This window comes from Alligator sinensis, unplaced genomic scaffold, assembly GCF_000455745.1.
Source record: "Alligator sinensis unplaced genomic scaffold, ASM45574v1 scaffold388_2, whole genome shotgun sequence".
In the NCBI taxonomy this organism is placed as follows: Eukaryota; Metazoa; Chordata; order Crocodylia; family Alligatoridae; genus Alligator; species Alligator sinensis.
This window is the reverse complement of record NW_005842102.1, coordinates 818802-832949: the sequence shown is the minus strand read 5'-3', so window position 1 is coordinate 832949 and position 14148 is coordinate 818802. Positions and strand designations below refer to the sequence as shown.

The window sequence follows — 14148 nt, the reverse complement described above, 5'->3', positions numbered from 1 at the left end:
TCCAGGCGAGGCTGCTGGAAACCAAACACCTGCATTCACAGGAAAGCACAGCAAGCTAGAGGTGCCTGAGCCACTTCTCTTCAGAGACCCAGGCCTTGAGCACAGTGCCAGACTGCCCCTCACCGCATCATTCCTGGGTCGACACACCCTGCGTGGGAGTTGGTGGCACAGCTTCTTTCTGCTGCCACCATGCAGATGTACCCTCAGTGACCAGTGAATGACATTCCCCTTCCAGGCTTGCAGACACACTCATAACAGGCACTCAGACAAGTGAGGTGGGCTCCCAGAGGATCCCTCCACCTGCCCATTATTTTTTTATTACCAAAGAAGCAGCTGATGCCAGTCAGCAAACAGGCACCCAGGGCCATGGACTGGACCTGTCCATGCTGGCAGTGGACTGCACAGCACGGCACCCAAGCTGAGATGCTGGGCAGCTGAGACCTTGAGCTTTTGAACACTTTGTTATGAGCCTCCGGGCTCAGCCATCACTGCAAGGAGCAGCTTAGAAGTCCCCAGAGAGGCGATGACTCCGTCAGTCAGGGAAATCCTTCCAACCCACTCGTGGGGCTGCTGGCAGTCTTTGAATAAGACCAGTCCAGAATGTCACTGCCCTCATGGCTGTTGCCACCAAGTCTTGCCCAGCTGTGAATAGAAACGGTCACTGAGCAAGAACGAAAGATGTGCTGGGCAGCACCCCACTGGGTGGTTTTGTGACCCGTCTCAGCTGCTGTTACACCCAGAGCTCCAGCCCCTTTGCTCTTCCAGATGCCCATGGCTCTGGGTAGGTAGGGGCACCCATCCTCCCAGCTGCTCTCCTCTACAGAAGCAGCAGGTTCTACTCAGGTGTCTCTGAGCCTCAGCGTGAATGCCCTCAGCATCAGCACCTCATCTTTCCATGAGATTTTGCAGACAAATGTTTTCCACTTCAGTTGAAGCCTGGGGCTGTGGCTCCTCGGCCTCGGTGGATGCCGTTGGGCTTTAGGGAAGTTACAAGCTACTCAGGGTGGGGGTTCTTCCACACCAAACTGTCCACTCCAGTCTCCGGGTGCATGGAGGAAGCAACAGTGTTGTTCCATTTGGGGAGGAACTGCATCCTTCTTCAGAGCCTCCCATCCGAGGGGCTCCACGTCCTTTAGAGAGACAGCAGCCCTGCTGCTTGCAGTAGGAAATGTTTAGTTCCTCTAGTCCACAATGGTCACACAACTGGGCAGCAGCGACAGAGGCAGGAGCCAAACCCTGATCTCACTCCCTGTTCTCCAAGCTCAAGACCATGCACGTTCCCCTGCCACACACCAAACCTCATGGTGACAGGACACAAGGCCCCATGACCCCCTGGCTCACCCATATGGGCCTCATTCTGCCTTTTGCACCCCTCCCTGCAACCACGCCAGGTGCCAGCACTCCCCAGGCCCCCATCTTCACTCTCCTCTGCACTTCTGGTGCTGCTGCTGCACTGGGACAGGGGCCGTCAGCCCCAGAGCCTGCATCGGGACCTCGCTCTAAGCACCACACCAGCTCCCCTCATCAGGGCCCTCAGTACAAACAGATGGCCTGCACAACCGGTTCCTCTGGCTTTCTGGGCTGGAGCTCCAAGGAGAAGGAGAAGCTGATGGAGACAGGTGAATGCCGTGTCCCTGGGCTCCAGCCCTACCCACCCCATTGCCAAAAGCACCCTCTCTCCTACAGGCAAATGAAACCTTTCTACTTTTCAGCAGGGGGGTGGAAAGGTGGGGAGGAAGAAGGGGGCTGAAAGTTTCTTTGGCTTGCCAGAGATTGCAGGTGATTGCAACAGATAAAGGTTTCTCTCCCCTAAACATAATCAACTTTGGTGGGGGGGAAGAAGAACGTGTGCATAGCACAAAGGAGCCCCAGATCCCCGGGGAGATGAGGAGCTCCCTCGGCCCAGGTGGAGCAGCAGAGATCCTGACTTCTTCAGCAGTGAATTTATTTATTTATTTCCATCCCCGCTACATGACATTTCTCTTCTTAAGGCAGCAGCAGCGGCAGCAACCCCATCACACAGCCTCTCTCCTGAAAGCAGAGCCTGGAAACTGGAGCCTCATCTGCATATTCATAAGCACCTGATAAATTAATCATGATGTCAGTAGCATTCATGCTGGAAGGGAGGTGACAGTGTAAGGTTGCTCTCCCCCAACTCGCGCTCTCTCTCTCACATGCACCCTGTCTCTCTCTTCCCCCAGATAAAAAACATGTGTGTCCCTTCATTAATAAGACTTGAGCCTACAGGCTTTTCAAGACGGTGTCCTCCTTATAGGACAGAGCATAGCTGCCTTCTCCTGTGCTACCGCCTCCTGGCTCCATCAGAGAGAGGCTGTGAAAAAGGCTGAAACAGATGGGCTGGAGTGAAGTGAAGGACCCAGGGTCCAGTTGAGCTCATCTGCTACTAAAGGAAACCCATACCTCAAACAACCCTGACCGAGAGCTATTAGCACACCCGCAGGCCTCTCCTTTGTCAGGGATGGAAGTGGGGAGCGTGTCTCATCTCAGTCAAAAACCCACCTTTGTCCCGCAATGCCCTGGTGGTTTCTCTCCTGTTTCCATGACTGTAAGCTGCCCGACTATTGCCCGATGGAGCAGAGACTACGGGCAGTGCCATATGCAGACAAAATCTTCTTCCCTTCACTATGGGGCTCCTTTTTCTTAGCTTCCCTCTTTTAGGTTCTAGCCCTCCTTTGACCACTCGAGAGCTGGGGCCATCAGCAAAGGGCACTGGAGGTGTATGCAAGCAACACCAGCCTGCCCACATGGCAGAGGAGGGAGGGAAATCCAACTTCTCAGGAGGATCACAGGCATTTCCCCAGGGCCTTTCCTACAGGCTTAAGCTGCCGTGAGACCTGCTGATATGGCATTCTGCTCTTGAGGAAGAGTACATGGACCTTGGCAGGAGGAGGGGTCCTACCAGTTTAGGCTTGGAGCAGAACTGGAAAGCTCAGAGGGAATTCAGGGGGAAAGCAAGAGGAGCTGAAGAGGAGGCAGTTTTCTTTGCTGCAAAAGGAGCAACAGCTGCTCCATGCCAGAGCAGACCAACAGCCCTGGCCTAAGAGCAGCAGAGAGGGATGGCTTGTGTATAAACACCTCTTTCCCTGGAGCTGCTGCTGTCTGTCCTTGGGAAACAGCAAGAAGCAAACAGCCCCTAGAACGGAGCTTGCAATTGTGAAGCAGCAGCAGGCATCCCCCTCTCCATTCAGATGCTCTCTACTGGTCACATCAAATGCACAAGTCTCTTTTGAACCTCTTTAATGTCTCCATTTGGTTTCTGGTAGGAGTCACCTTGCTCTGCCAGGGAGCAGAGAGGGAGCTCCTTCTATAACAAAGTGGGGGAGAGCCCTGGCATACAGGCTGGCCCCTTTAAGAGGCAGGTGTAGCCCTTTCCAGGGCTGCACCCCCCAAGGCAGGTGCTTTTCAAGCTGTGGGGCTCCACATCTTTTTTTTTCTTCACCCTGCCACACTTCTGTATTGGCTGGAAATAAACCCAGTCAATGCTCAGAGCCCAGCTGCTCTGGGTCTGGCCCCTGGGATGCCTAGTGTCCTGAACTGCTCCCAACCCCTGTCAAAGGATGCAAACATTGTTCCTCCTCTGAGAATAAAGCTGCCCTTACATCACCTACATCACGGTAGGACCAGGAGAACCCAGCAGAGTTCAGGGTCTCATCATGCTGGGTGCTGCACACACACACTGCAAGGGACTGTCCCAAAGCATTTCCTGTCAATGCAGATAAGACACCAGCACGTGGGTTTTAGCAAGCCCTTTGTACAGCTGGGGAGCTGGCATGCAGGAAACCTAAGGCCACACAATTCCGTAGCCGAGTTGAAAATTGAACCCAAATCTCAAGAGGCCAACGCAGAGCCTTGACCAAGGCCAACCTTCCTCATCAAGGAAGCAACTCTGAGCAGCCCCAGGCAGGTAGACAGAGCTGGGATCTCTTAGCGTAAAAACACAGCAGGCAAAGCTCAAGGAGGCATCTGACTTTCCCCTCTTGATTTAAGCATCTTTGATCTACTGATGAGGGGGCTCTGCTAGCCAGAGGGCAGGGCTCACTGTGTCCTCCCATTTTCCCCAGAATCAATAGACTTCCACCCCTTGAGGCTTAGAGCATTCCCTGGGATTTGGGAACCGAGTGGCTACGGCCTTTGAAAGGAGCGTTACATCCAGAGACGCAGCGTCAAATGGAGGTATCCAGTGCAACATGGATCAAGTAGTCGTATGGTGGCAGCACCCACAACCAGCGGTCACAGATCAGGCCTCCAGGAAACTAGGTGCTGTACATAATGCACAGAGCCCTGGAGTAAAACGCTGCTACACGAGTATCCTCCCTCCACTCCCTTGCCCTTGTTCCACTTGCCCGGTTCGCAGAGGAAGCAATGTCCCAAAGAATCGAGTGGTAACGAACCAGCCCCTTCCCATCTCCCAGGCCATCCATTCACCACCTTTACCAACATCAATGGCAGATATATGCTGCTTATGTATATCAGTGGGAATTTTCCCATTGACTTCTGTGAGGGCTGGATCATGCCATTAGTTAAAAAAAGACAGAGCCCAGGGAATTTGTTCTGCAGTCAAAGAAGGCAGAAAGGGCCAATTCTCTGGGTGGAAACAAAGGAGCTCACTCTTATACCCCCAGGTCTGGGTAACATAAGCAAAGCCTTAAGAGAGAAACAAGCATTTTTCGGTCTGACGGCCCCAAGTCGGGCTCTTTGCAGAATTTGCCCTTCCTTAAACCCTCGCTGGGGCCAAGTTCCAGATTCTTCCCCTTTCTCTCCCCGCCCTGCTGCAATCTCCCCTGTTTGTGTGCAGGTTAGCAGAAATATATTTTGGGATATGCCGGTGCTAGCAGATGTTGGAACGACTCCCATGCAGAGATAACAGTACGATAGCTATGGGGAAGACAGCAGTCTGGTCCAGAGGCCATTTGTACTGGCAACGCGTGTGATACGTTAGGTTTGTCTAGAGCTGGGTAATTAGCATCTGAGCACTAATTATTCACATTGCCCTCTTCATATTCTCCTTATATTTTTGATGATTAACACTTTTCTTTGATTTCTACCTTTTGCCTGTTTTAAAGTCATATGAAGCTACAGGAAACCTGCCATGTACTAGAAAGTATTTTCTAACCACGATATTGAAGGATAAAAAACCCCACAATCAAATACATTCTCTGCACCCTGGTTGCGGGGTCTGAAAGCACGACATTGCCAGGCAAGCCTCAAAATGTGCCAGTGAAGTAGATAAATATGACTATCCTCAGCTTACGTGTGGGACATGGAGGTGAAAGGACTTGTCCAAGGTCATACACTGGGAGAAACAGCAGAACCCAGGTCCTCCAGATCTGTCTTAGCTACCGCTGCCTCCATTACTTCCACAGGAAAAATACACAGGTGTTTCCACACCAAAGACAAAGTCTGGAGTTCTCAGACAAAGTCCTCTGGACCCAGAGTCCCACCTCGTTTCACCCAGGAAGCCTGTTAATCTGGCTGGTATTAATCATTAACCCATAGCGACAGGAGATAACCAAACCATAAATACTCCAGAACAGAACTTACCTCACTAAAACCCCCCACAGGCAGTTCTGGCTTCCATGGACTATCCCTCCACGAGGACTCAGGTGCCCCCCTCGGGCTGGCCTTGCAGTCGGGACATGGCAGCTCGCACAGAGAAGCACCATCACCTCCGTCCTGTTAGTCTTGATGTTGTGGATGGGTTTGAGGGCAAGCTAGTCAGGATTATCGAAGCTTTATATTCATAGGGCGTCCCTGAGAGGCTTGTTATATTTTCTGTACACCGTGGGGGACAAAACAGAGTAACAGCACAGGACGTGATGGCAGTGGACAATCGCCTGCGTGGGGAAGGGGTATCTGATGCGAGAGAGCCCCTTTCTTTCAGCAGACAGAGGCAAAACAGAAGCTGCAGGTTACCGGCCTCGCTGCAGGCCTCAACTCTCTGGGCTTCTTCCCTCGGACCGAAAGATCACAGGGGGTCACAGTCCGTGGGGCTCAGACCAGAGCCCAGGCTTATCCTTGATGAAGATTAAGGGCTGTTAGGGAAACCCCTTTTTCTTCCATTTTTTGGGGGTCCTAAATATCCCCAGAGGTTGAAGCAGTGGTGGTTCAGCACTGGGAGAGGCAGGAAGCCCCGCTCCCCTTCCAAAGGGAGGCCCACTAGCCCTACAGCAGCTCTCTTCCAGCCTCGACTTCGGGGCCGTTTAAACAGTCTTTGCCCTTCCACAGCCTCTTGCAGCTGAACAGTTCGGCAGTACTCCCAGCAACAAGCTTCCTATGGGCAGAGAGGCCAGGGCACCTGTCCCTACTTTAGGCTCTGATGGGCCCAGTCCTGGCTTCTTACTTCCCCACCTACACCTGTGTCTGAGCTGGGCAGAAAGTTAACTCCCTGCTTGCTGGAAACGAGAAAGGGCCTGCCAGCGCCGTAGCAAGGGGGAAGTGAGCAGGGTGTCTGCCTCGGATGCCAAAGCGAAGGGGCACGCCCGGCGGGGGGGCGAGTGGCTCGTTGGGGGGGGCGGGGGGATGTGGGGAGGGCGGCTCCTGCCACTGCATGTGTTCCCAGGCAAGCATGGCGGGGTGTATGCCCCACAGAGCTGTGCACGGGGTGAGGGTGGGCCGCTGCTGAGGGCTTTGCCCCAGGCGCCAAACTTCATTGCTATGGCACTGGGGCCTGCACATGGAGGGAGGAAAGAATTTCTTCCGGTGGAAAGTTTCCACACCTTTTGATGGCTGTCCTGGCTGGCCCCTGCAGTAGGAGCTTTCCCTTGGACAGAAAAGGTTGAGCGTCGTTCTTGACAGAGGGAGACTAGTGAGTGTCACAAGACGCCTTTCAGCCCAGCAGCAGCTGACCCCCACCGGAGGGTCGGGGTATCAACCCCGGACCCCTGAACACAGTGACAATGGTCCTGTCGACTTCAATGGAGCGAGGATTTAACTTCTAATCTCCAAGCTCAATTGCCTGACCAGTGTGCTGTGCTGTCATTAGACTAGCAAGCGAGCCCTTGTACAGGATTTAGACAGTCAGTGCTGTAGGTGAAGGAGACCCCCATCGTTATCACAGCAAAGGAGAGATTAGGAGAAAGTGCTTTCTCCTCTCTCTGAGCAGTTCCAGACTGTGTAGGCTCATATGTATGCAAGCAGAGTCAGAGTGCAGTGACTGTACAGTGCCCCCTGCTCCAAGTCTTATGATGTAGGGAATCAGGATGAGGGTTGTAGAGGGAACAGAGAGGCACTTTTGAAGTAGATCCCAACCAAATCTGCTTTTAATTCTTCATAAGTGGGGTAAAGTCAAAGTCACATCCTTTAAAGATTGAGTTAGAATTTTAATGGCCCTCATAATGGACAATCTCTGGGTCTGTTCCTGCAGCCCTGCTTAAGCAGCGGCAGAGAACCAGGCAAAATTGCCGCTTCGCTCATGAAATGTTTTCATAATTTCATTCGGGGGTATTTTAACCACCTAAAAATGCAGCTTTTCCCTCTCAAAAATGAGGCTTTTGCATTGAAAGGTGTGACTATTTCTTTGTGTTTTATAATGGGAAAGTTGACGATGATCGAAATAGGACGTTGGTCATTTGAAGTGGTAAATATTCTCCTATTTGTGAGAGTGCAGGCGCGCACACCACACAGACCTTCAACAAATGGAAAAGGTTTTAGTTTTCCTCCTCGCAAAACCATCCCATTATGCTTTCCATGTTTTTGCCACAATGCTCTCATTGTGCACTGGCCAGTATGATCACGAGGTGAACAAATACCTGTGTGGTTTCCTTACTCACTTCTCTTCCTCTCTGCCACAGACTGATGACTCTGCTGTGTATGTAATGACATCATTTTTTTCATTATCGTTATACGTATTGCTTCAGCAGCGATAAACCCTGGTCGTCATGACTCAGGACTGATCGTGCGAGATGCCGTACATGCACAAAACACAAAGCCAGCCCCTGCCCCAAACCTGCATTTTCAGAGGCTGAGTCAGAATCGAAAGAACCAAAGCCCCTAACAAGGAACTGGAGCAGGCACAGCACATGGCAGCCAGCAGGTTACATCTGCTTCGCTGCCTTTGCGGCAGGCTGCTGGAGACAACCGTCGTGAACCGCGCACCCCTTCCCTTCACCACAGACTCATGGGGATGATGTTTTCCAAGCAGTTGGCCTGGCCTCCTTGAGGGGACTCCATACCTCTCCCAAGGGAAATGGAAGCTGAGCAAGGGAAGATACTTGTATTTAAAGGAACATTGTTTCGATTGCTTCAGATCTGGAGAATGGGATCCAGCCCCAAACGTGCATTTCAATTAACAGCTCCTGCATAGCCAGACCTTTATTAGTGGCTGAAGTCAGTGGAAAGAATATGCCTGACTTCCCTGGGAGTTGGATCAGTCCTTTGCTGAAAGCAAACTGGGAGGAAACTTAAGAAAAAAAAAGGGTGATTCTGCTCCCACCCAGCTCCTTCCTAAATTCTTAATTATGAAGAATTAAAAGCAGTTTTGGTTGGGATCTACTTCAACAGTTCCTCTCTGTTCCCTCTACAACCATCATCCTGATTCACATTATGGGAGTCCTTTGCTTGGGCCCTTGGGATGAGGTCAATGCTTGGGATAAAGCTTTGGACACCCTAATCTAGGAAGCAATAACCAGATTATAGAGATGCCCCATGGAAAGGGTTTCTCAGACCACCAGGACCCTCAGGCCTGGAAAAAGGCATTTGTCAGAGGTAACATGGGCTGAGCACAGTCTATTATGCATGCAAGCTTGGAGGACTTTCATCCAGAAGAGGACACCCTTCCAGCCTGGAAAGGGCCCTGCTTGGGTGTCTGCTGTTAAAGGGTAATGACTGAATCTTCAGCTCGCTCACAAAGCAGGAAGAAAAGGTGGTGGTAAAGAGGGACAGAAACCAGGAAGTGAATAGCCAAGGTTTTTGGTCTGCTCCAGTGGCAATAGGAGCACAGGGGAAGGATTCAGCTTGCAGCATGAAGCTCTGGGTTGCAGCTGGAGTAGCACAGCCAGACATCCATTAAGGAGCATTTACATGAAGAGTGTTTTCATGGATGGTATCTCAGTGAGCTGATAATCAAGACCACGCCTCGGTCAGATCTCCGCTCTGGGTCTTGTGACTCTGGAAAACCCCTCAGTTTTGAAACACTCCTTTTAAAACAAACCATCCCGTGGTCCTCAGCATTGTTCCTTTGCCAGCCGCACATCCCTCACATCACCTCCTCTGTGTAAACCACAGAGAACAATGGAGCCAGCCACCAGCTGGGCTGGACTAGTCTCCCTGGGAGCAATTCTTCTAAAGGGACTCAGTCTTGAGAGTCTCTCTGATATTTTTACAGATACCTTCAAGCATCCCAGAAGCGGTGACCGGATCATCCCAGAGCTGATTAGAAGCCGAACCCTCTGCTCTGCACATTTGGGTCACACAGAACAAAGGCCAAAAAATGAAGGATGACAACTACAGAGAGAACAACAGGGCTTTAAATGCTACAGGACTGATGTAATTTTTCCTCTGACCCTAATTTTGAGCCTTGTCATCTTTGATATCACTAGTTTGCAGCAAGAAGAGAAATTCTACGAGGTTGGCTTGAGACGGGGTTAACTCCGAGTAGGTGACAGATCCTGTGAGCAGGTACAAGCGAGCAGAGCAATTTGCAGAGTGACTGGCAGGAGAGTTAAGATTGTACCAGAGTATTATCACACCAACTTCCTCGCTTGTATGCCATTTATTTTAGGTACTTCCACAGCCCCTCTGAACACACATTTATCCTCACAATACCCATAGCAAAGAGCTATTATCCCCACGTTGCAGATGGGGACCAGAGGCACAGAATGACCAAGTGACTTGGTCAAGGTTATACAGGACATCTGTGATAGAGCAGGATATTGTGCCCAGGTGTCCAGCCTTCCTCCCCTGGGTCAGTAAAGTGTTGGCCCTGTCCCTAGGAAAGCATCTATTTACCTCCCCAAAATAGAAACATTTGGGGGAGGGGCATGAGGTTATTTTTTAAAGAGCTTTTCCTGTGTTGATGTGAAAGGACCATGACTGACAGTTCTAGCCCCCAGACTCTAATTTGACAGAGATATTCCAATAGTTATAAAAGTTGGTGTTTCCAAGCTTTCTCCATCCCTGTTGCTGTTCCCATTCATCTGCGTTAACATTTTGTTGGTGTTATAGTCTGAAAGATCTGGTCTTGCAGCTCCAGTGAGCTTGGGGATTTCTAGCATCCTGCAAGATGTATCCATGCAGAGGAAATTAAAATGTGACTGCTTCAGCAAGATGCAGTTTGAATGCTCTACAGAAATTTGGAGAAGACTGAACTCTGGTGCTAGTGGCACGCATTCCAAGCAGTGGGAGAAAGCTGATGATCTCTGTTACAACTTCTTGGTAAGTTTTGTTTTGGGCTATCAGGGATCTTTTTTTTCCAAGGGATATTTTATACATAAATTGATTTTTTTTTAATTGAGACATGGACTCAAGTCCAAAATTCAACTAAAAGGAAGCATCTAAGGAGAAAGTTCACTTTCAGTGCCTCAAGTCTGACTAGTGTCCAGCAGGGGAATACATTCCAATGTCTTAAATCTAGGTAGATCTACTTCATAAACACCGCATTACCCAGGGCATGTCTATACATGCTTTTATGTGCACCTAAACTTAATGCATATTTGCCTAATGTGCATTAAGGCAATTCAGGTGCATGTCTACATGTGCACGCAGTAAGGCGCATTAACGCGGTGTGCATACCAACTTGGGACTATAGTCCTACATCAGTCAACATACACAGTGTTAATGTGCCTTAGTGTATCTACATGTGCATTAAGGCGCTTTAATTATTTGCACCTAAATTTGATACCTGCTTTTGCAGGTATCAAATTTAGGCACAAATAGCCTAAAATTGCCAATTTTAAGGCACATTAAGGATGCATATGTGTAGACCTGTGCCCTTAACATGCCTTAAAAATGACTAATGCATCTTACATTAGCACATGTAGACATGCCCCTGGTTCTAGATAGCTCATGGACAGGATAGGGCCCATTCACACCAAGGGATTTAACAGGTTTGTCCGCTGTTGTTAGTGCACAGCCCTTTGCCCATAGCCATATCCAATCCAGCTGAAAACCGGGGCATTTCTTTTGCCCATATTAAAGCCTAGACCATATGAATGTTGAAGCATATTCTTAAATGTATGCACCTCAGTAGTGTCAATGATGTGTGTTTACATGTTCACACCCCACTTTTTTCGCCATTGGTCACCGTTAGGGTTGAAAGCATTATTTCCAGTATTATCTTCATGTTAAAATGCAGTTTGTTTAATTCTAACTGAGTACCTGAAATTTTGGAATATGTTTCAATTACTTCCCCAGGGATCCTAGAAAGATGTCAGCCAATCAAAGGGATAATTTGCAGCCTTCTCCAATTCCTGGGCTTATTGATTCAACAAACCACTTGGGCATGTGATTGGGGCCATCTTACAAAAAACACTTAAACAGCTGCTTATTGGGACTTCAGTTCCTACTTAGGTGCACTGCTGAATCAGGGCCACATGTTGCAGATGCTTCAGGGCAGATATCATGTGTCCCTATGTGTTTGCAAAGCATCTAGCACAAAAGAGGCCTTAATTCTGCCTAGAGTTTTTGAGTGAAACTGTAAATACAAACAATGATGTAACAACTAGTTGCTTGAGGGAGCAATTCTGCTTTGATTTTAGCAATATACTTATTTATTTACTGGTTTGAGCTAATTGAGCAAGCATTTCTGGATCTAGAAGCCCTCAATCCACCTCCTCAAAGGCATTTTTTTTTTGTAGCTAACCATGTAAAACTGCTTTCCTTAGGGTTGTAGCATCAGGAATCATCAATCGATTTCTAAGGAGCAGTGCTGAAAAGCCACCTCTTGCTAAACCCTACCTGAACTGGATGTATTTATTTACTGAGGATCTTTCCCAACCTAACTATGGCAATTTGGGTCCTATTTTTATGATCTTGGTTTGAGAAAGCAGCGTTTGGACAACTTGCACTGCTCTCTGTGAGTGATTTACCTAGATAAAACCCACAAGGAGGGCTCAGATCTACTTGATCTCTCTCCTTTGATACAGTTATTGACCGCTCGGAATGGGAAACATGGGATAATAGCCTTTGAAATGCCCCACTAGAATTCCAGGAGAAAGCCTTTCTGGGATGGGGCTGTCCTAAAGCAGAGGTGAGAAAGTGTTTGGTGAGCTGGCTGAGAAACCTAAGGTCTAGCCACAGTGGGAATACTGAAGTCAATTTAATCCATGGACCTTTAATGGCAGTAGCTGAGGTTTTGGATGGATGAAGTTTTGATCAAAGCTAAGTATTTCCCCCTCCTGCCCTAATATTTTTTTGGTCTCTTTTCTCGTTCCCTGGGTGAAGTCCTCTCTGTGGAGAAACCAGAGTAATCACTGTCATTACAGAACTGCAATGCTCCCTTTTCTGTTTCACTGAATCTCTTTAGCCATCATGTGTAACCTGTGCAACAGGTGCATCTTGCAAGTCCTATGTTCTCTCTCTGGTTAGTTTTTCACTTTCAGTGGTGCCCAAGTCTTCAGAGGGAAAAATCACATCCAGTTTCTGCTTACCCATGAAAGGTCCTCTTTTGCCACATTCAACAGGATCATATGGTATAATGGTAAGTTTGTTTGGACATAGATCATGCCTTTATGGTCCTGAACTATAATGAATAGGCTTGTTGGTACACAACAAATAATACGGACCTGATCCTTTAAATATGTACATGTCCTGCCACAACAACAGGTTGGGCTTTTCTTTGGGGGTGGGGGGAGGAACACAATACCCTATAATGGCATTCACCCTGCACAGAAGGAACAAGCTCGTAACAGTATGGTTACAATGGAACGAAAAGGTCTGGAGTTTCTTCTTCCCCACTATACCTCCATTCAGCTGTAGAAATGGGCTGGTTCATTTCTGAATGTATATTTTTTCACCATTTGACTTGGGACTAACTGTAGTAAAAACAACCAGTTATGAGTAAGGACTCGGAAGAAAGGGAAGGGAGGCTGATAGTGACTTGTAAAATACATACAATGCCAAGAAACACAGCAGCTGCTGCATTAATGGCATAACATTAAAAACTGGCAATGGAAATTTTCAACTCTTAAAAATCCGTTTCTGAATACCTGGTTTTAAAAAAAAATTGACAGAGGGGTGAAAGGGGAAGATGATGGGAAGCCCAATCATGGTGATGGGTTTGTTTTTCAACAACACATTCTCCAGGGGAGACATTCTAGACTAATTTCCATACTGCTAAAGATTATAGATCTATAAAATGATACCTGCCCTGCAGAAGTGTTCTTGTGATCCACTTGATGAGCTTGTAGGCGGAGCCTTTGGCCCGGCTGTATGAGCATTTGTGGTCATCTGGCCAGGTGCCGGGGGATTGGAAACTGGCTAATGTGGTCCCTATTTTTAAGAAGGGGAGGAAGGAGGACCCAAGTAATTATAGGCCTGTAAGCCTCACCTCGGTGCTCGGGAAGCTCTTGGAGAGAATCATCAAGGAGCATATCTGCCTTTTACGACTAAGTAACTAAATCCTTGGATGCTGGTGTCGCCGTGGACATAGTCTTTCTAGACTTTAAGAAGGCCTTTGACACTGTCTCTCACCCCATCCTCATCAACAAATTAAGTGACTGTGGCATTGATGCCTGCACAGTTGGATGGGTAAAAAATTGGCTGATGGGGCACACCCAGAGAGTAGTAGTGGATGGGTTGTACTCAACCTGGCGAGATGTGAGCAGTGGGGTACCCCAGGGCTCAGTCCTCGGGCCCGCACTGTTTAACATCTTCATCAGCGACTTGGACGAGGGGGTGGAAAGCACGCTGTCCAAGTTTGCTGATGACACTAAGATGTGGGGCGAGGTAGACACACTTGAAGGGAGAGGCTGAAACTAGATTTAGACAGACTACAAAAGTGGGCAGATGAGAATAGGATGGGGTTCAACATAGACAAACGCAGGGTGCTGCACCTTGGGAGAAGGAATCCACAGCACACATACGGGCTGGGGAGGTCCCTTCTTGAAAGCACAGAGGCAGAAAGGGATCTTGGAGTCATTATTGACTCCAAGATGAACATGAGCTGCCAATGCCAGACCGCAGCCAGCAAGG

At 48.9% G+C, this 14148-nt stretch overlaps 1 protein-coding gene across 1 annotated transcript in view; it reads right to left on the bottom strand.

Moving 5' to 3' along the window:
• Positions 1-1939: 1939 nt before the first annotated feature.
• PTPA (protein phosphatase 2 phosphatase activator) overlaps positions 1940-14148 on the bottom strand; it is a 46329-nt gene continuing 34120 nt past the window's right edge. The window contains exon 10 of the mRNA XM_025205030.1: positions 1940-2081. Coding sequence (XP_025060815.1) covers positions 2016-2081 — 66 coding nt within the window. The 3' untranslated portion in view covers positions 1940-2015. The remainder of the gene's footprint in view (positions 2082-14148) is intronic.